This window comes from Anolis carolinensis, unplaced genomic scaffold, assembly GCF_035594765.1.
Source record: "Anolis carolinensis isolate JA03-04 unplaced genomic scaffold, rAnoCar3.1.pri scaffold_8, whole genome shotgun sequence".
Lineage (NCBI taxonomy): Eukaryota > Metazoa > Chordata > Lepidosauria > Squamata > Dactyloidae > Anolis > Anolis carolinensis.
The window spans coordinates 6,862,678-6,883,411 of record NW_026943819.1 but is presented as its reverse complement, the minus strand read 5'-3'; the positions used below and the strand labels follow the sequence as shown (position 1 = coordinate 6,883,411).

General features: G+C 35.5%; 1 protein-coding gene across 2 annotated transcripts in view; it reads left to right on the top strand.

Moving 5' to 3' along the window:
• The window catches only part of LOC100559809 (disintegrin and metalloproteinase domain-containing protein 2), a 50,161-nt gene that overhangs the window by 8,992 nt on the left and 20,435 nt on the right, over positions 1-20,734 (top strand). Inside the window, exons 3-9 of one of the 2 annotated variants that reach the window (XM_062961228.1) lie at positions 693-748; positions 3,134-3,212; positions 7,092-7,168; positions 11,237-11,414; positions 12,949-13,005; positions 16,147-16,218; positions 19,878-20,044. In XM_062961228.1, the coding sequence (XP_062817298.1) occupies positions 693-748; positions 3,134-3,212; positions 7,092-7,168; positions 11,237-11,414; positions 12,949-13,005; positions 16,147-16,218; positions 19,878-20,044 (686 nt within the window). Of the gene's footprint in view, positions 1-686; positions 749-3,133; positions 3,213-7,091; positions 7,169-11,236; positions 11,415-12,948; positions 13,006-16,146; positions 16,219-19,877; positions 20,045-20,734 lie in introns of both variants that reach the window. The other variant, XM_062961227.1, reaches the window with a different exon arrangement.

Below are 20,734 nucleotides of genomic sequence, written 5' to 3'. Positions count from 1 at the left end.
TCCAAAGACCACGGAACCCAGCCAATGACGAATCTAGACCAAACTTGGCACACAGACTGAATATTGCCTACTGTGGATACTGATAGATATTTCGGGGCAATTGCCCCGGAAACCTGGAAGTTTTAGTAGTTCACCCCCATCCAGAGAGTACTGCACCACACCTGGGACACACGCCCAAAATGGCCAACTTATAATACTAGCAAGGTTTGGGGAGGATTCAGCCACAATTCTGGGAATTGTAGTTCACCCATTCCAAACACAATACATAACATTAAAAGACAAATCATACCATTCTCAAATGACCCGGGCATTGCCGGGGCCCCAAGCTAGTTTTTAAATAAACGAAACTGACTTGTAGGTTGACTTATATTATAATTTTTGTAATTATAATATAATCCAATTTAAATTGCATTGAGTTTTTCCCCAATGCTGTGCGCAATGTTGAGTCTTGATCCAGAGTAAAAACAGAAAATAAAAATAATAGTAATGCTGCAGTAATATTACCAATTCTCATCCGACTGCCATATATGTTGATAGACATATTCCCTGAAAATATCAAAATCTCAAGCACTTAGGGTTTTGAACTCAGGTCAGAAAACCCATTTTCAATGATGTTGGTGGGAAGGTGGCACTTAAAAAAAGCCATTGGAAAAAGATACACATGAACTCATTTTGATTTGTTGTAGGAACAGATGACCTTTAACATCCATATAGACGGAAAAGTCTATACAATTCACCTAAACCAACAGTGAGTAAACTATAGGGATTTGGGTCTCCAGTCGGGGTAAGCATCTGCATTCTTCATTAATAAGACATAAGGTGATATAAGATATACTGTATATACTTGAGTATAAGCCTAGTTTTTCAGCCCTTTTTTAGGACTGAAAAAAACCTCCTCGGCTTATACTTGGGTGAGGGTCCTGGTGGGCTTATATTCAGTTCAGCTTATACTCGAGAATATATGGTACATTTATTATTTTTCTCTATTATTATTGGTATTATTACATTTATTATTTTTCTCTATTATTGTTGCTACTATTACATTTATTTTACTCTATTTTTATTACTATTAATATATTTATTATTTTACTCTGATATTATTATTATATTTATTTATTACTCTATTTATTACAATACAGTAGAGTCTCACTTATCCAAGCTAAACGGGCCGGCAGAAGCTTGGATAAGCGAATATTACATTTATTACATTACATCTATTACATTTATTTTACTGTATTTTTATTATTATTATTACAGTAGAGTCTCACTTATCCAAGCTAAACGGGCAGGCAGAAGCTTGGATAAGCGAATATCTTGGATAATAAGGAAGGATTAAAGAAAAGCCTATTAAACATCAAATTAGGTTATGATTTTACAAATTAAGCACCAAAATATCATGTTATACAACAAATTTGACAGAAAAAGTAGTTCAATACGCAGTAATGTTATGTTGTAATTACTGTATTTATGAATTTAGCACCAAAATATCACGATATATTGAAAACATTGATTACAAAAATGGCTTAGGATAATACAGAAGCTTGGATAAGCGAGGCTTGGATAAGTGAGACTCTACTGTATTATCAATACATTTATTATTTCACTCTGATCTTAATATTATTATTATATTTATTATTTTACACTATTTATTACTACATGTATTATTTTTCTGTATTTATTATTATTACATGTATTATTTTACTCTATTATTATTAAAAGGATACATAAGCTCATTTACATTGAAGAAAATGAGAATAATGATTTAATCCGAGTTGGACAATCTTATCTTAAATTAGAGCTTGATGTAAATATTCAAAAACATTTAACCTACTGATGCCTCAATTAATGTAATTTTATTGGTACTGTAGAGTCTCACTTATCCAACACTCGTAATAATAATAATATTAATAATATTAATAACGTGTAATAATAATAATAATAATAATAATAATAATAATAAATACAGGAAAATAATACATGTACAGTAGAGTCTCACTTATCCAACGTTCTGGATTATCCAAGCCATTTTTGTAGTCAATGTTTTCAATACCTCGTGATATTTTGGTGCTAAATTCGTAAATACAGTAATTACTACATAGCATTACTGTGTATTGAACTACTTCTTCTGCCAAATTTGTTGTACAGTAGAGTCTTTCTTATCCAACGTAAACGGGCCGGCAGAACGTTGGATAAGCGAATATGTTGGATAATAAGGAGAGATTAAGGAAAAGCTTATTAAATATCAAATTAGGTTATGATTTTACAAATTAAGCACCAAAACATCATGTCATACCACAAACTTGACAGAAAAAGTAGTTCAATACACAGTAATGCTATGTAGTAATTACTGTATTTACGAATTTAACACCAAAATATCACGATGTTTTGAAATCATTGATTACAAAAATTGTGTTGGATAATCCAGAACATTGGATAAGCGAGTGTTCGATAAGTGAGACTCTACTGTATAACATGATGTTTTGGTGCTTAATTTGTAAAATCATAACCTAATTTAATTCTCATAATACAGTAGAGTCTCAGTTATCCAACATTCGCTTATCCAACGTTCTGGATTATCCAATGCATTTTTGTAGTCAATGTTTTCAATACATCGTGATATTTTGGTGCTAAATTCATAAATACAGTAATTACTACATAGAATTACTGCATATTGAACTACCTTTTCTGTCAAATTTGTTGTATAACATGATGTTTTGGTGCTTAATTTGTAAAATCATAACCTAATTTGATGTTTAATAGGCTTCTCCTTAATCTCTCCTTATTATCCAACATATTCGCTTATCCAACGTTCTTCCGGTCCGTTTACGTTGGATAAGCAAGACTCTACTGTATCTGTTTTTATTTCTGAAATTTACCACTCTCGGCTTATACTGGAGTCAATGTTTTCCCAGTTTTTTTGTGGTAAAATTAGGTGCCTCGGCTTATATTCGGGCTGGCTTATACTCGAGTATATACGGTATCTAGATCTATACATACAGACACATGCATTAGGTTTACAGAACATTTCAAGAGACCATTCTTCACTGTATGGGCTCTGGGGAGTTGTAATTTGGCGTGGTACCAAAACACTTGGGCTCTGTTGTTTTATTTCATGTATTTATTTGTTTTGTAGATCCTTTTTAGCCCAGGATTTCAGAGTGTATACTTACAACCATGCCGGAGCTATTGTTTCATTTATCCCTTCCCTTGAGGTAAGATTCTTCCGTTTCTTTCCATTTGGATTGCTGTTTAGAGCTGTGAATCAGTTAGAAAATAAAATTTGGTGGTAATGGTTTGAAGTTGTTGTTCACAATTCCCACTATCCTTTTCCATAATACATGGAAAAGGGGCCGGGCTGTGGCGCAGCTGGCTAGTAACCAGCTGCTATAAATCACTACTGACCGAGAGGTCATGAGTTCGAAGCCCAGGTCGGGTTAAGCCTCCCACCATTAAATAGCCCGGCTTGCTGTTGACCTATGCAGACCCCAACGACAGTTGCATCTGTCAATTAGAGAAATTTAGGGACGCTTTATGTGGGAGGCTAATTTACAACACCACAAAACTGCCAGCAAAATACGAGGAAAGGAATGAGGAAGTACAGCCACTACTGGACGGTGAAGCAACAGCTCCCCCTGTGGCCGGAATCGTGAAGCTGGAAAAATGTTAAAAATGCCTCTGAGTCTGTCTAATGTATGTTGTTTGTCTGTTGGCATTGAATGTTTGCCATATGTGTGTAATGTGATCCGCCCTGAGTCCCCTTCGGAGTGAGAAGGGCGGAATATAAATACTGTATAATAATAATAATAATAATAATAATAATAATAATAATAATAATAATAATAATGTTGAATAGGGCTGATGGGAACCGTAGTCCCCAAAATATTTGGGTTGCCCACTTTGTGCAGTGAAGGCAGCGCATGCATCAATCTTTTAAGATGTGCCAAAAAGAGATCCTGTTTGGAGCAATACTTGGGAGAGCTGAGTTTGAGTCCTCACTCACCCGTAGAATGACGACGAGCAAGCCACACTTTCTCAGCCTCAGAGGAAGGCAGTATCAGCTCATTCCCAAATAAATCGTACTATTTATTTATTTATTTATTTGCTACATTTATATCCCGCTCTTCTCACCCTGAAGGGGACTCAGAGCGGCTTACAAATCAAATGAACATACAATATATTATTAGCATAGCACAATATAAGCATTAAATTACTATATTGCGCTATATCATTATATGGTAATATTACATTTAATATAAAATATATAATTAATATTATAATATTGTATTATCAGTAGTATAATACTGTATTCCATTATAATATTATTATCAATATTATTTGTATATACAATCTATATATATAAAAAGATAAAGTTGTTTGCACAGTGACTATAACAACAAAACGAAACATCCCAGAAATACGAAACTTGGCTACACAACTCAAAAGCCTTGCCTCCCGGTTATAACAACACAACCACACTACAAAACCACCATCTGGACCCACAAAACTCACAACAATGCATCATGACTATGAAAACACAACTAAATGCCCCAGAAATACGAAACTTGGAAACACAACGCAAAATCCTTGCCTCCCGGTTGTAATAACACAACCACACCACAAAACCACAATCCGGACCCACAAAACTCACAATAATGCATCGTGACTATAACAACACAACTAAACGCCCCAGAAATACGAAACTTGGCAACACAATGCAAAAGCCTTCCCTCCCAGTTGTAACAACACAACCACACCACAAAACCACAATCCGGACCCACAAAACTCACAACAACGCATTGTGACTATAACAACACAACTAAATGCCCCAGAAATACGAAACTTGGCACACAACTAAACGCCCCAGAAATACGAAACTTGGCAACACAATGCAAAAGCCTTCCCTCCCAGTTGTAACAACACAACCACACCACAAAACCACAATCCGGACCCACAAAACTCACAACGCATCGTGACTATAACAACACAACTAAACGCCCCAGAAATACGAAACTTGGCAACACAACACAAAAGCCTTCCCTCTCGGTTGTAATAACACAACCATACCACAAAACCACAATCCGGACCTACAAAACTCACAACAACGCATTGTGACTATAACAACACAACTAAATGCCCCAGAAATATGAAACTTGGCAACACAATGCAAAAGCCTTCCCTCTCAGTTGTAACAACACAACCACACCACAAAACCACAATCCGAACCCACAAAACTCACAACAACGCATTATGACTATAACAACACAACTAAACTGGATGGCCATCTGTTTGAGGGGTTTGGGTGGGGTCTTCCTCCATGACAAAAAGAAAGAAAGGAGTTGGACTGGATGCAAACTAAAGTAACTAGGAACTGAACCGGGTTGTGGCGCAACTGGTTAGTAGCCAGCTACAATAAATCACCACTGAGCAAGAGGTCATGAGTTCGAAGCCAGCTCGGGTTGGAATAAGCTCCCGACCATTAATAGTCTAGCTTGCTGTTGACCTATGCAGCCTGAAAGACAGTTGCCTCTACTAATAGATAAACACCAATGTCTTTTCTAAACAATGTAAAGAGATATACAAAACACAATGATGGTTCAAAACATATGTTATAAACACAGTATGTATATTAGAGCAACATATACATTCAACATTCACGAAAATAATGCCCTGGTCAATGTTATAATATGCAGACGTATCTTACTAAATATTATCAATCAAACATAATTATATAAGAAACTGCAAACCTCTACAATGAGTGATCCCCAATGCAAGTGAAAATTGTGATAAAGATCGTCCTTTTGCCCATTGCAAGGGAAATAATGTATGCTTCCCAACCTGTGGGCCCTTCCAGACAGCCATATAACCGAGAATGTCTAGGCAGATACTCCTCAATGTCTGCTTTGAGCTGAGTTATCTAAGTCCACACTATCATATAATCCAGTTCAATGTGGATTTTGTAAAGCTGTGTGGAAGGGGCCTGAGAGAAGATCCCTGTTGCTCACAGCAGCTGCTGCTCCATTAATGGGGATTGAAAAATCAGATGGGCCAGAAGATGCTGTATAGCAAGGTAGCAAAGGCAGTTACCATAGCCACATGACTGATGGAGAATTCTGGGCATTGTGTTTACTAGGAAAAAATAATAGTTTGTTATTTTATTTATTTATAAATAACCCCCTTTTCTTTCTTAAGTAGAGACTCAAGGTGGCTCATAAACCCACAATTTTTAACTACGTTGAATGTTTATTTAACAAATTATTTTAGAACTACACAGCTGTGCCTCTGAGAATGCCTTATAAGGGATATATTGCAATACTTGACTTCAGATTTAAAGCTGACAACGGTTATATAAGGGTAATGGTGTCCAGTGCTGGGATTAGATGCATAAACCATCATATAGGAATAAAATGCTGATGGAAACAAATGCACAGAACTGTTTATAAACCTTGCCATTTACCTGTCATCATTTTTGCCTGTTTTTACATTGGATTAAGACCATTTTAAGATACATCTACAATGTAAAATTAATGTGGTTTGACACCACTTTTAACTGCTACAGAATCCTGGGATTTGTAGTTTGGTGAGGCACCAGCACTTTTTGGCAGAAAAGGCTAAAGACTTCGTGACACTACAACTCCTAGGATTGCATAGCGTTGAGCCCTGGCTTTTAAAGTGGCATCAAATGATTTTAAATGGTGGGTTATGTGTTTTTATTTTATTATCTGTTTATGCACATCTGTTTATGTGTCTAATGTTTTAATTGCTGTATTTTTTAACTGACTATGTTTTCTGATATGTTGGAAACCGCTCTGAGTCCCTTGAGATAGGCGGTATATAAATAAAGTATTATTATTATTATTATTATTATTATTATTATTATTATTATTATTATTATTATTAGAGGCTTAAATACGGACTAGAGTCAAACCGACTCAAAGCCTCTGCGGTATTTGAAAGATTCCTCAGGATTCCAAAAACATACGTTGTCAACACTGTATGGATATTAGAGCATCATATACATTTAACATTCCCAAAACAATATATGAAGATATAGGATCGCAGAGTCAACAAATAATGCCGATTTCCTCCTCTAGCGTGACTGCTTCTATCAAGGCTACATAGACGGTTTTGTGGATGCCCTTGCAATCCTCAACACTTGCGGTGGACTCAGGTGAGACCCTCCTCATTCATTTTGTGACCGTTGCACCTCCGTTCCAGCATGGCAACACGTGGAATGCTTCAACGCCTTGGCCGTGGGGTAACCATGAGTGCATCTACACTGGAGAATGAATGCAGTTTGATCCCACTTGAACTGCTATGGAATCACTGGGTGAGGCAGCAGCACTGTTTAGTCGAGAAGGTCTATCAAGGCCTTCTCGTGATTCCAGAGCATTGAACCCTCCCGGTTAAAGATTTCAAATTCCATTATTTCTGCAGTGTAGATGCATCTAGAATGAACAGGAGTTGTAGTGGTTGCCACGTTTCTTTCTGAGGCAGCCAGAATGAGAAAAATCCCAATTTTAGAGACAGGGTGTTGTAGTCTTTTACCTATGTGTTTAGCCAACATGTTTTTAACTGCTGTAAAATTTACCCATTTATGTGTTGTTAATCTCATTATTCTGTAATATTCATAATAATAATATTATCTATATATATAAAAGAGTGATGGCATCACGGCGACCCACAAAACAACAAAACTACAGGCCCCCCAACCTCGAAATTTGACGACACAAGCCATCATTCACGGCTCCAGGTTGATACAACAAAAAGAAAAGAAAAATAAAGTCCTAATTAGAGAGAGAGGAATAATGGCTTTTATCCAATTGCTGCCAGTTAGAAGGCTAAGCTCCTCCAACTTGGTCTCCTAGCAACCCAATAAAAAAATAATAAAAAACACTAAAAAAATAAATAAAAAACACTAAAAAATTAATACAATAAAATACTATAATAACAGAAAATAACTAAAAATAATACAAGAAAATAAAATATAATAAATAAAAAGATAACTTACAATAAAATTAATTTAAAAAATACAAATAACGTCAAATAAAAATTAGGCAAGAATTTTTAACCAATACCACCACCACTTTGCCACAGCAACGCGTGGCCGGGCACAGCTAGTACTATACTAATATTATAATATATTGTATATGCATAGGTAAAGGTAAAGGTTTCCCCTGACGTTAAGTCCAGTCATGTCTGACTCTGGGGGTTGGTGCTCATCTGCATGTCTAAGCCAAAGAGCCGGCATTGTCTGTAGACACCTCCAAGGTCATGTGGCCGGCATGACTGCATGTAGCGCCGTTACCTTCCCGCCGGAGCGGTACCTATTGATCTACTCACATTGGCATATTTTCGAACTGCTAGGTTGGCAGGAGCTGGAGCTAACAGCGGCCGTTCCCGCCGCTCCCGGGGTTTGAACCTGGGACCTTTCAGTCTCCAGCTCAGTGCTTTAACGCACTTCACCACCGGGGCTCCTGTATATGCATATAATATTGATAATAATATTATGATGTAATACAATGTCATAATAATAATACACTATTATAATTGTATATTTATATTACATGCAATATAGTCGTATAGTACAATATAATATAATAATAATATATAATGCTTATATAGTCCTTATATTGTGCTATACTAGTAATATAATATATTGTATGTATATATAACTTGTAAGTCGCCTTGAGTCCCCTTTGGAATGAAAAGGGCGGGATATAAATGTTGCAAATAAATAAATAAATAAATAAATAAATCTGTGGTGCAATAAGGGTCTATGAACCATAATAAAATGTTGATCGATTGATAGATAGTAGTAGTAGCAGCAGCAGCAGCAGCAGCAGCAGGAACAATAATAATAATAATTTCCAATGAATCATTTGGGCCTCATAATTGTGCCTCTGTAGTCTGTCTGTGCGATTTTCTTACAGCAGCTGAGGATGTGATCAATGGTTTCGCTGGTTTCCTTGCACAGTCTGCATTTTGCGTCATCAGCTGATTTTTCGATCTTGGCCTTAATTGCACTTGTCCTGATGTCTTGCTCCTGGGTTGCAAGGATCAGGCCTTCTGTCTCCTTCTTCAGGGTCCCATTCGTGAACCAGAGCCAGGTCTTCTCCTTATCAGCTTTTCCTTCAGTTTTGTCAAGGAACTTTCCATGCAATGTTTTGTTGTGCCAGCTGTCAGCTCTAGTTTGTAGTGCGGTTTTCTTGTACTGGTTTTTTTTTGTCTGCTGTGGTTTGAGGAGTTTCTGATTTTTGACTTCAATCAAAGCAGGTTCTTTACTTTGCTTTCCATATGCTGCCAGGGCATGTTCTTCTTCTTTGACTGCTTATTTTACTTGTAAGAGTCCTCTGCCACCAGATCTTCTAGGCAGATATAGCCGGTCAACATCACTGCGAGGGTGCAGTGAATGATGAATGGTCATGAGTTTTCTTGTTTTTCTGTCCAAATTGTCCAGTTCCATCTGTGTCCAGTTTATAATGCCAGCAGTATATCTTATGACAGGTATGGCCCAGGTGTTTATGCCTTGATGGTGTTGCCTTCATTGAGCTTGCATTTGAGAATTACGATCTGTCAACTGCAAAAGGCCACCCTACTGGGATCTGATGTTTTATTGTTGGTTGATTTGCTTGTTGTTTTTGTTTGGATTTTGCGCTGTTGTGTCCGGGCATGGCCCCATGTAAGCCGCCCCGAGTCCCTTTGGGGAGATGGGGCGGGATATAAGAATAAAGTTAGTTGTTATTATTATTATTATTATTATTATTATTATTATTATTATTATTATTATTATTATCATCTGCGCACATCATCACACACTCCTAAACACTTGGGAAGTGTTCGACTTGTGATTTTGTGATACGAAATCATGCATATCTATCTTGTTTGCTGTGTCATACAATGTCGTTGTGATAATAATAATAATAATAATAATAATAATAATAATAATCACAGTCCTAGACACTTGGGAAGTGTTCGACTTGTGATTTTGTGATACGAAATCCAGCATGTCTATCTTGTTTGCTGTGTCATAAATAATAATAATAATAATAATAATAATAATAATAATAATAATAATAAAATATCAGCCGGCATTTGGAAACAATAGACATTGACAAAATTACGATCTGCCAACTGCAAAAGGCCACCTTACTGGGATCTGCGCGCATCATCCGAAAATACATCACACAGTCCTAGACACTTGGGAAGTGTTCGACTTGTGATTTTGTGATATGAAATCCAGCATATCTATCTTGTTTGCTGTGTCATACACTAATAATAATAATAATAATAATCAGTAACAACAACCAAAATTCCCATCCTCTCCAATTGGCCATTGGATGACTATATCCAACACACTTGGCAGGTACCAAGCTTTGGACATCTGACTTAAAGTACCCAAAGTCTCAGTTATTGAAATACTGAATGTGACTATCAGCTATCTAAAGCAGGGGTCCTCAAACTTTTAAAGCAGAGGGCCGGTCCACAATCCTTCAGACTGTTGAGGGGCCGAATTATCATTTGAAAAAAAATACAAACAAATTCCTATGCACACTGCACATGTCTTATTTGTAGTGCAAACCAACAACAACAACAATGAAAGACCAATACAATATTTAAAAGTGAAAATAATTTTAACCAACATAAACCTATCAGGATTTCAATAGGAAGTGTGGGCCTGCTTCTGGCCAATGAGATAGTCAGGGTAATTAGGATTGTTGTTGTTGTTGTTGTGTGTCTTCAAGTCATTTCAGACTTTGGGCGAGCCTAAGTCCAAAATTATTTATTTATTCATTTACTACATTTATTTACTACATTTATATCCCGCCCTTCTTACCCTGAAGGGAACTCAGAGCAGCTGTATGTACATACAATATATTATATTATTAGCATAGCACAATATTAGCATTATATATTACTATATTGAACTATACCAGTATACTGTAATATTATATGTAATATATAACATATAATTAATATTATTATGTGGTAATATTATTAGTATTATATTGTATAAAATGATATTATTATCATATGTATATACAATACATTATATTATTAAAACTGATATAAAAATATTATATTATAAATGAAGGCGGGGGCCAGGTAAATGACCTTGGAGGGCCGCATCCGGCCCCCGGGCCTTAGTTTGGGGACCCCTGATCTAAAGCATAAAGGTTTATTTGCATTATAACATGTTGTTTCCTTCTTCTCTGCTTCTTTTCCTTGCGGTGCCCAGTGGACTGTTGCAGTTCGATAACATCACCTACGGCATTGAGCCGGTGGACTCGGCCTCCGGCTATCAGCATCTCATCTATCAGATAGAATATAATGATGCCGACCTCCAAGTCACAGAAGAAAACTATTCCATTCATTGGGGCACGGGGATGAACCAAAGGGCAGACTCAGGAACACCAGTGAGTGCTAGTTCAAGAAAGGGGAATGATTGGTTGGGATATAGATTGAATAATCAAACAAACTTTGGCATGTATGTACATCCGTCCCCTTGGGCTTGCCTTTAGAAGCATAATTTATCCTTACATGGTAAGAATATAAAAAAGGCAACTTTGGGCTAAAGACATTTTGTAATTTTAGTTTATTAACATTCATAGAATCATAGAATCATCAGGTTGGTCCAACCCCTGCCAAGAAGCAGGAAAATCGCATTCAAAGCACCCTCGACAGATGGCCATCCAGCCTCTGTTTAAAAGTCTCCAAAGAAGGAGAGTGTTCTCCATCACACTCCAGGGCAGAGAATTTCCCTTCCCCAAAAGTTAATACTGAATATATATATATATATATATATATATATATATATATATATATATATACACATACACACACACACACACATACATACATATACACACTAGCTGTGCCCGGCCACGCATTGCTGTGGCAAAGTGGTGGTGGTATTGGTTAAAAATTGTTGTGTAATTTTTATTTGACGTTATTTGCATTTTTTTTATTAATTTTATTGTAAGTTATATTTTTATTTATTATATTTTATTATTTTCTTGTATTATTTTTAGTTATTTTCTGTTATTATAGTATTTTATTGTATTAATTTTAATGTTTTTTATTATTTTTTATTGGGTTGCTAGGAGACCAAGTTGGAGGAGCTTAGCCTTCTAACTGGCAGCAATTGGATAAAAGCAATTATTCCTCTCTCTCAAATTAGGACTTTATTTTTCTTTTCTTTTTGTTGTATCAACCTAGAGGCATGGATGATGGGTTGTGTTGTCAAATTTCGAGGTTGGGGGGCCTGTAGTTTTGTTGTTTTGTGGGTCGCCGTGATGCCATCACACACACACACATATATATATATATATATACACACACATACACACACACACACATATATATACACACACACACACTAGCTGTGCCCGGCCACGCGTTGCTGTGGCGAAGTATGAGGCCCCTTCTACACAGCTGGATAAAATGCACACTGAAGTGGATTATATGGCAGTGTGGAGTCAAGATAATCCAGTTCAAAGCAGATAATATAAGATTATTAATGGGTTATATAGCTGTGTGGAAGGGCCTTGAGTCTACACTGCCATATAATCCAGTTCAAATAAGATAATCTGTATTTTATAGGCAGTGTGGAAGAGGCCTAAGTGAGGCCTAACTCTGCCTGTCCCCTGGGCTGAATGGGTTGCTAGGAAACCAAGTGGGTGGAGCTTAGCCTTCTAACTGGCAGCAGTTGGATAAAAACAATTATTCCTCTCCCTCTAATTAGGACTTTATTTTTCTTTTCTTTTTGTTGTATGAACGTAGAGGCATGGATGAGGGGTTGTGCTGCCAAGTTTAGTGTTTCTGGGATGTGTAGTTTTGTTGTTTTGTCCTAGGCTGAAATTTCATTACCCTTTTATATATATAGATGATTATAGCACTGCGACAAGATCTCAGATATAGACTTCTTTTCCCCCTTTTGAATCTCAACAGATTAACTTCAGCACCATGAGATATGTGGAAATGCATATTGTGGTGGCCAAAGATTTGGTAGGTTTCTCACTTTTCTTTCTTGAAATGATACATGGAAAGGCGGGGTTTGGGGCAGAGCCTTTTCTGTGAAAATGGAAGGGTTGTTTTGGTCAAATCTCATTTCTTCCCCAAGTTTGATACTATGGGGGTGTCCTAATGCTCACACACCCAACATATTATATCTATCTATCTACCATATATACTCGAGTATAAGCCAACCCGAATATAAGCCGAGGCACCTAATTTTACCACAAAAGAACTGGGAAAACATTGACTCCAGTATAAGCCGAGGGTGATAAATTTCAGAAATAAAAATAGGTACCAATAAAATTACATTAATTTTATAAATAAAATAGGTACCAATTAAATTACATTAAATTACATCTGGAGGTTAAATGTTTTTGAATACAGTAGAGTCTCACTTATCCAAGCTAAACAGGCTGGCAGAAGCTTGGATAAGCAAATATCTTGGATAATAAGGAGGGATTAAAGAAAAGCCTATTAAACTTCAAATTAGGTTATGATTTTACAAATTAAGCACCAAAACATCATGTTTTACAACAAATTTGAGAGAAAAAGCAGTTCAGTACACAGTAATGTTATGTTGTAATTACTGTATTTACGAATTTAGCACCAAAATATCTTGATACATTGAAAACATTGACTACAAAAATGGCTTGGATAATCCAGAAACTTGGATAAGCGAGGCTTGGATAAGTGAGACTCTACTGTACTTACATAAAGCTCAAATTTAAGATCAGACTCCTCAACTCTGATCAAATCATTATTCTCATCTTCATCAATGTAAATGTGCTTATGTATCTTCTTAATAATAATAACAGAGTAAAATAATACATGTAATAATAATAATAAATACAGGAAAATAATACATGTAATAATAAATAGAGTAAAATAATAAATGCAATAATAATAATAAGATCAGAGTGAAATAATAAATGTATTAATAATAATAGAAATAGAGTAAAATAAATGTAATAGTAGCAACAATAATAGAGAAAAATAATAAATGTAATAATACTAATAATAATAGAGAAAAATAATTAATAAATGTACCATATGTTCTTGAGTATAAGCTGACCCAAATATAAGCCAACCAGGACCCTCACCCGAGTATAAGCCGAGGGGGACTTTTTCAGTCTTAAAAAAAGGGCTGAAAAACTAGGCTTATACTCGAGTATATACAGTATCTATCTATATCTTCTGTATGTTAATTGTCTCTCACCTATCACTCTAATATATTGATTATATATCTTCTGTCATAATTTTCTATCTCATAGCTCTCATCTATCAATTGTCTACCATCTATATAATTGTCTTTCTATTATTTTGTTGCACTCTCAGAGGTTGTGAGGTCTGTTGGAAACTAGGCAAGTGGAGTTTATATATCTGTGCAATGTCCAAGGTTGGGAGAAAGAACTCTTGTCTGTTAGGCAAGTGTGAATGTTGCAATTGGCCAGCTTGATTAGCATTGAATTGCCTCGCAGCTTCAAAGCCTGGCTGCTTCCTGCCTGGGGAATCCTTTGTTGGGATTGCCTATTCTCCCACTTGCCTAGCTTCTAACAAACTTCACAACCTCTGAGGATGTCTGCCATAGATGTGGGTGAAAATCTAGAAGAGAATGATTCTGGAACATGGCCAGACAGCCCAGAAAACTCACAGCAACCCAGCGATTCTGGCCATGAAAGCCTTCGACAACACATTATATCAATTAACTGTCTTTCTATGAAAAAAAGGTCCTTGGGGAGTGCAGCTTCTTGAAGTTTATCAGGGAGGATGTTATGAGGGCTATCCAGAAAGTAGATGACATTTTGGAATTAAAAATGAATGAAGTATAGGAGAAAACATTATTTATTTATTTGCTACATTTATATGCCGAAGAGGACTCAGAGCGGCTTACAAATTAAATTTACATACAATATTATATTATTAGCATAGTACAATACTGGTAATAAATTACTATATTGTACTGTATCAATATATTGTAATATTATTAGTAATATTACATGTAAAATATAATATATAATTAATATTATTACAGTAGAGTCTCACTTATCCAACATAAATGGGCCGGCAGAACATTGGATAAGCGAATATGTTGGATAATAAGGAGAGATTAAGAAAAAGCCTATTAAACATCAAAATAGATTATGATTTTACAAATTAAGTACCAAATCATCATGTTATACAACAAATTTGACAGAAAAAAGTAGTTCATTACACATTAATGCTATGTAGCAATTACTGTATTTATGAAGTTAGCACCAAAATATCTCAATGCATTGAAAACATTGACTATAAAATTGCGTTGGATAATCCAGAACGTTGGATAAGTGAGACTCTACTGTATATTGTATTATTGGTATTATATCGTATTACAATATAATATTATGAATATTATATGTATATACGATATGTATATACAATATTATATGTATATACATATTTACCATATGCAGTTGAAAGCCAAACCCAAATACCACTTCTTAACATAGTCCCCATTGAAATCTAGGCAGTTATCATATTGATAAAAGAGTTTGGATAGTCCTTCCCCACCAAACTTTGCCACTTGGCTTGCATCCTCAACTTCAGCTGCGCATGTGCATGTGCTCAACTTTCCCCCATGCTCGTCCTGGATCGCTCTTCTAAGGTTTTGCAAGAAGTATAGCTTTCCTGTCCCAAAAAAACGGTCGCCATAACCTTCCTTGCGAGCATTTGCAAAACAGAAACGCAAAACGCGAGCCAAGTGGCAAAGTTTGGTGGGGAAGGACTTTCCAAACTCTTTTATCGCTATGCGTAGATTCTCAATTAGTGAATTCCTTCTGTTCCTTCCACCCCCAAATGTCACCAAATGGTATGGAAAGGACCATTTCTTGATGCAAAGGGAAGAATGTTTCCTCCAAAAATGTGGCGTACTTTGGTCAAAAAGGTGAGAAGTGGTATTTGGGTCTGGCTTTCAACTGCATATGGTAAATGTTTTCTCCTATACTTTGTTCATTTTTAATTCCAAAACGTAATCTACTTTCTGGATAGCCCTCGTATTAAAAAAATATGTTTGGGGCTGGGTGTGATCCTCTCTGCTCCATCCAAAGTGGGCTCTGAGGTTTTTGCTGGCAAATGTTGTTTTTCTTCCCCCTCCAGTGTGACTATATGGGTTCGACGGAAGATGTTGTGACAGACAAGATCGCACAGATTATTGGTTTTGTGAATGCTGTAAGTGGATGCATTTTTAAAATAAATTTGGAGATAGATCATGTTTATACTTGTTTGAAACACACATTCTGAATTCTGCCCAAGAAGGTTGCCTTGTCCCCTTTGTTATGCCCAAAGACAATCCCTATTCAAACTCTGTCACCCTGCTTTTTCCGTAGCTTTTAAAATATCCCAGGTGTTGCACTCCAGGCCTGGAAATACCTATGACCACCACACCATACAAGAGTCCAAAACAGAAGTCTTCAAACTTTTAAAGTGAAGGGCCGGTTCATGGTCCCTCAGATTGTTGAAGGGCCAAATTATCATTTGGAAAAAAATGAACAAATTCTTATGCACACTGTACATGTCTTATTTGTCGTGCAAAGAAACCCCCCAACAACAATTATTTATTTATTTGCTACATTTATTTATTTGCTACCCTCTCTCACTCTGTTGTACAAGTTGTATAATAATAATAATAATAATAATAATAATAATAATAATAATAATAATAATAATAATACAAGGGTTGAACCCAGATAAAAACAGTAACAATAAAAAACACATCAAATGTACAGAGACATGTGCAATTATAAAAACAGACATCTACATATACAGGTAAAATAGCAAACTTAATAACATAATTAAACCACAAGTTATATTATATTATTAGCATAGTACATATTAGCATTATATATTACTATATTGTACTATACCACTATACCATATTATTATTAGTAATATTACATTTTATATATAATATATAATTAATATTATATTATACAATATTATTTACATTGTATTATTATTATTATTAGCCACCCTGAGTCCCCTACTGGGTGAGAAGGGTGGGGTAGAAATACTGTAATAAATAAATAAATATTATATTGTATTACATTATAATATTATTATCAATATTATATGTATACACAATATATTATATTATTACCATAGCACAATATTAGTAAATGAATGAACAATTCAATATTTAAAAATAAAAACAATCTTAACCAACATAAACCTATCAGGATTTCAATGGGAAGTGTGGGCTTGCTTCTGCCCAATGAGATAGTCAACTTAAGTAGGATTGTTCTTGTTGTGTGCCTTCAAGTCATTTCAGACTTTGGGCAAGCCTAAGTCTAAAACTGAGGACAGGGGCCAGGTAAATAACCTTGGAGGGCCGCATCCGGCCCCCGGGCCTTAGTTTGGGGATCCCTGGTCCAAAATATAAGCAAACAGTTAATTGTAAACACCATAGAGAAATAAGAAAAGAGGATATATAATCCAAAAAAGGTTTAGCAAAAGGTGGGAACCCAACTATATTCCGAATGTTTCATCAAGTTCCAAAGGTGGCAAAGTCCAGAAACAGATAGGAATTACAGATATAGCATAAGTCCACAATCAGGAAGCTATAATTAGTAAAACAGGAGTACATGAACAAGAACATAGAAAACTTCCAGGATATGAAATCCAAAAACAAAGCTTGACTTGAACCAGGAACAAGAGAACCCAGTCTTAGCTTCTCATTCTAACCTACTGTTGCTTGAACTGACATTAAGGCGAACAGCTTGTTGTTTAATAGACACCCTTGAAATCATTCTGTATCCCATGTTTTTTTCCCCACAACTTTATTTATTTATTTATTTAATACATTTATATCCCGCCCTTCTCACCCTGATGGGGACTCAGAGCGGATCATATTATATACATATAGGGCAAACATTCAATGCCCATATATACATAGAACCGAGACAGAGACAGACACAGAGGCAATTGTGTTAAATATGCCCGGGATCTATGAATTAGTCTCCTGTTTTTAACATTGTATGCTTCATGTTGATTTTAATGATTGTTTTTACTGATGTTGATGTTTTTATTGGGATAATTGTGTTATTGCTTTGTTATTGATATTTGATTGTTTTATCGGGCAAGGCCCCATGTAAGTCGCCCCGAGTCCCTTCGGGGAGATGGGGTGGGGTATAAAAATAAAGGTATTATTATTATTATTATTATTATTATTATTATTATTATTATTATTATTATATGTAGTTTTAATAGAAACACATTTTAATATATGGATTTGTAGTACTTTTTACAATGTTTGTGTGTATTATTTTTATTTATTTATTTATTTATTTATCTACTACATTTATATCCCGCCCTTCTCACCCCGAAGGGGACTCAGAGCGGCTTACAAATTAAATTTACATACAATACTATATTATTAGCATAACACAATACTGGCCATAAATTACCATTTTGTACTATATCTATATATTGTAATATTATTAATAATATTAGATGTAATATATAATATATAATTAATATTATTATATTGTATTATTAGTATTATATTGTATTACAAAAATGTTATTAATATTATATGCATATACAAAATATTATAATATTATATATTATTGTAAATTATATTGTATATATGTATATATGCATGTGTGTATACATATATATATATACACACACACACACACACACACATATACTCATATATACATACAGTAGAGTCTCACTTATCCAACACTCACTTATCCAACGTTCTGGATTATCCAACGCATTTTTGTAGTCAATGTTTTCAATAAATCGTTATATTTTGGTGCTAAATTCATAAATACAGTAATTACTACATAGCATTACTGTGTATTGAACTACTTTTTCTGTCCAATTTGTTGTATAACATGATGTTTTGGTGCTTAATTTGTAAAATCATAACCTAATTTGATGTTTAATAGGCTTTTCCTTAATCTCTCCTTATTATCCAACATATTCGCTTATCCAAGCTTCTGCTGGCCCGTTTATGTTGGATAAGTGAGACTCTACTGTGTGTGTGTATACATATATATATATATATATATATAAGACTTGTATACCGCTACTTCCAGTTTGGCTCGGAGCGGTTTACAGAAATAGATTAAAACAATACACTTAGCTTTAAAATAACAATAAAAACAATAAAAACACCAATAAAAACAGACATAGCCCCGGGTTTTTCATATATATATATATTAGCAAAGCATGTTATAGATGTTATATGTTATTACTTTCCCACGTAATATCTCTGAACAACGTACAGTAGAGTCTCACTTATCCAAGCTAAACGGGCCAGCAGAATGTTGGATAAGCGAATATGTTGGATAATAAGGAGGGATTAAGGAAAAGCCTATTAAACATCAAATTAGGTTATGATTTTACAAATTAAGCACCAAAACATTATGTTATACAACAAATTTGACAGAAAAAGCAGTTCAATACACAGTAATGCTATGTAGTAATTACTGTATTTACAAATTTAGCACCAAAATATCATGATGTATTGAAAACATTGACTACAAAAATGCGTTGGATAATCCAGAACATTGGATAAGTGTTGGATAAATGAGACTCTACTGTATTAGCAAAGCATGTTATAGATGTTATATGTTATTACCTTCCCACGTAATATCTCTGAACAACGTAATATATTTTTGGCTCTGATTTGTAAACAAAGACTTTTGTTGATCTCTGACTTGAGGACCATTGGAGTCCCATTGGAGGATCTAGACTAGGTTCCTTTTAGTTGAATCCCTGAATCATCCAAAAGCCAATATCAAAACGACGGGTGCGGAGGGATGACTAGCTTTGTTCCTCCATCTCTGCCAGACTTAAGCAGCTGTTCCTATTTCCAGATGTTTTACAAGCTCAACGTGAGGCTCGTGCTGTCCTCCTTGGAGCTCTGGGTCGACAGGGACAAAATCCCCACCAAGGGATCAGCCGAGGATCTTCTGGAGATGTTTATGAGCTGGAATCAGAACCACCTCATTCTCCGACCCCACGACGTGGCCTTCTTATTCGTGTAAGGCGCACACATCTTTTCAAGGTGTTCTTCTTACTTGAGTGTCAGGCAACTGGGATTGTATGCTGTATAGATCACAGCGTCTTCATCTGTGGGTCCCAGCCCCAAGTGGGGTCAATGTTGGGAGTCTCGGGAAATTTACAATACAAAATCCCAGAATACTTGTAAAGTATCTATACAAACATACGATAGTCTATGTACAAAGAAAATGTGTCCAAATCTATATATATATATAAAAGAGTGATGGAATCCTGGCACCGAGCAAAACAACAAAACTAAACATCCCCCAACATCGAAATTTCACAACACAATCCATCATCCACGCCTCGAGGTTGAAACCACAAACTATCATGTTATGAACCTCCACAGGGCCTAAAAAAAACCCAAAAAAACGGAGCTATTCAGTGCAATTCCAATGGGCCACAGCAATGCTTGGCAGGGCACAGCTAGTAACATCTCTCTATATAAAAGGATAATGAAATTTCGGCCTAGGACAAAACAACAAAACTACACATCTCAGAAACACTAAACTTGGCAGCACAACCCCTCATCCATGCCTCTAGGTTCATACAACAAAAATAAAATAAAAATAAAATCCTAATTAGAGGGAGAGGAATAATTACTTTCATCCAATTGCTGCCAGTTAGAAGGCTAAGCTCCGCCCACTTGGTCTCCTAGCAACCCACTCAG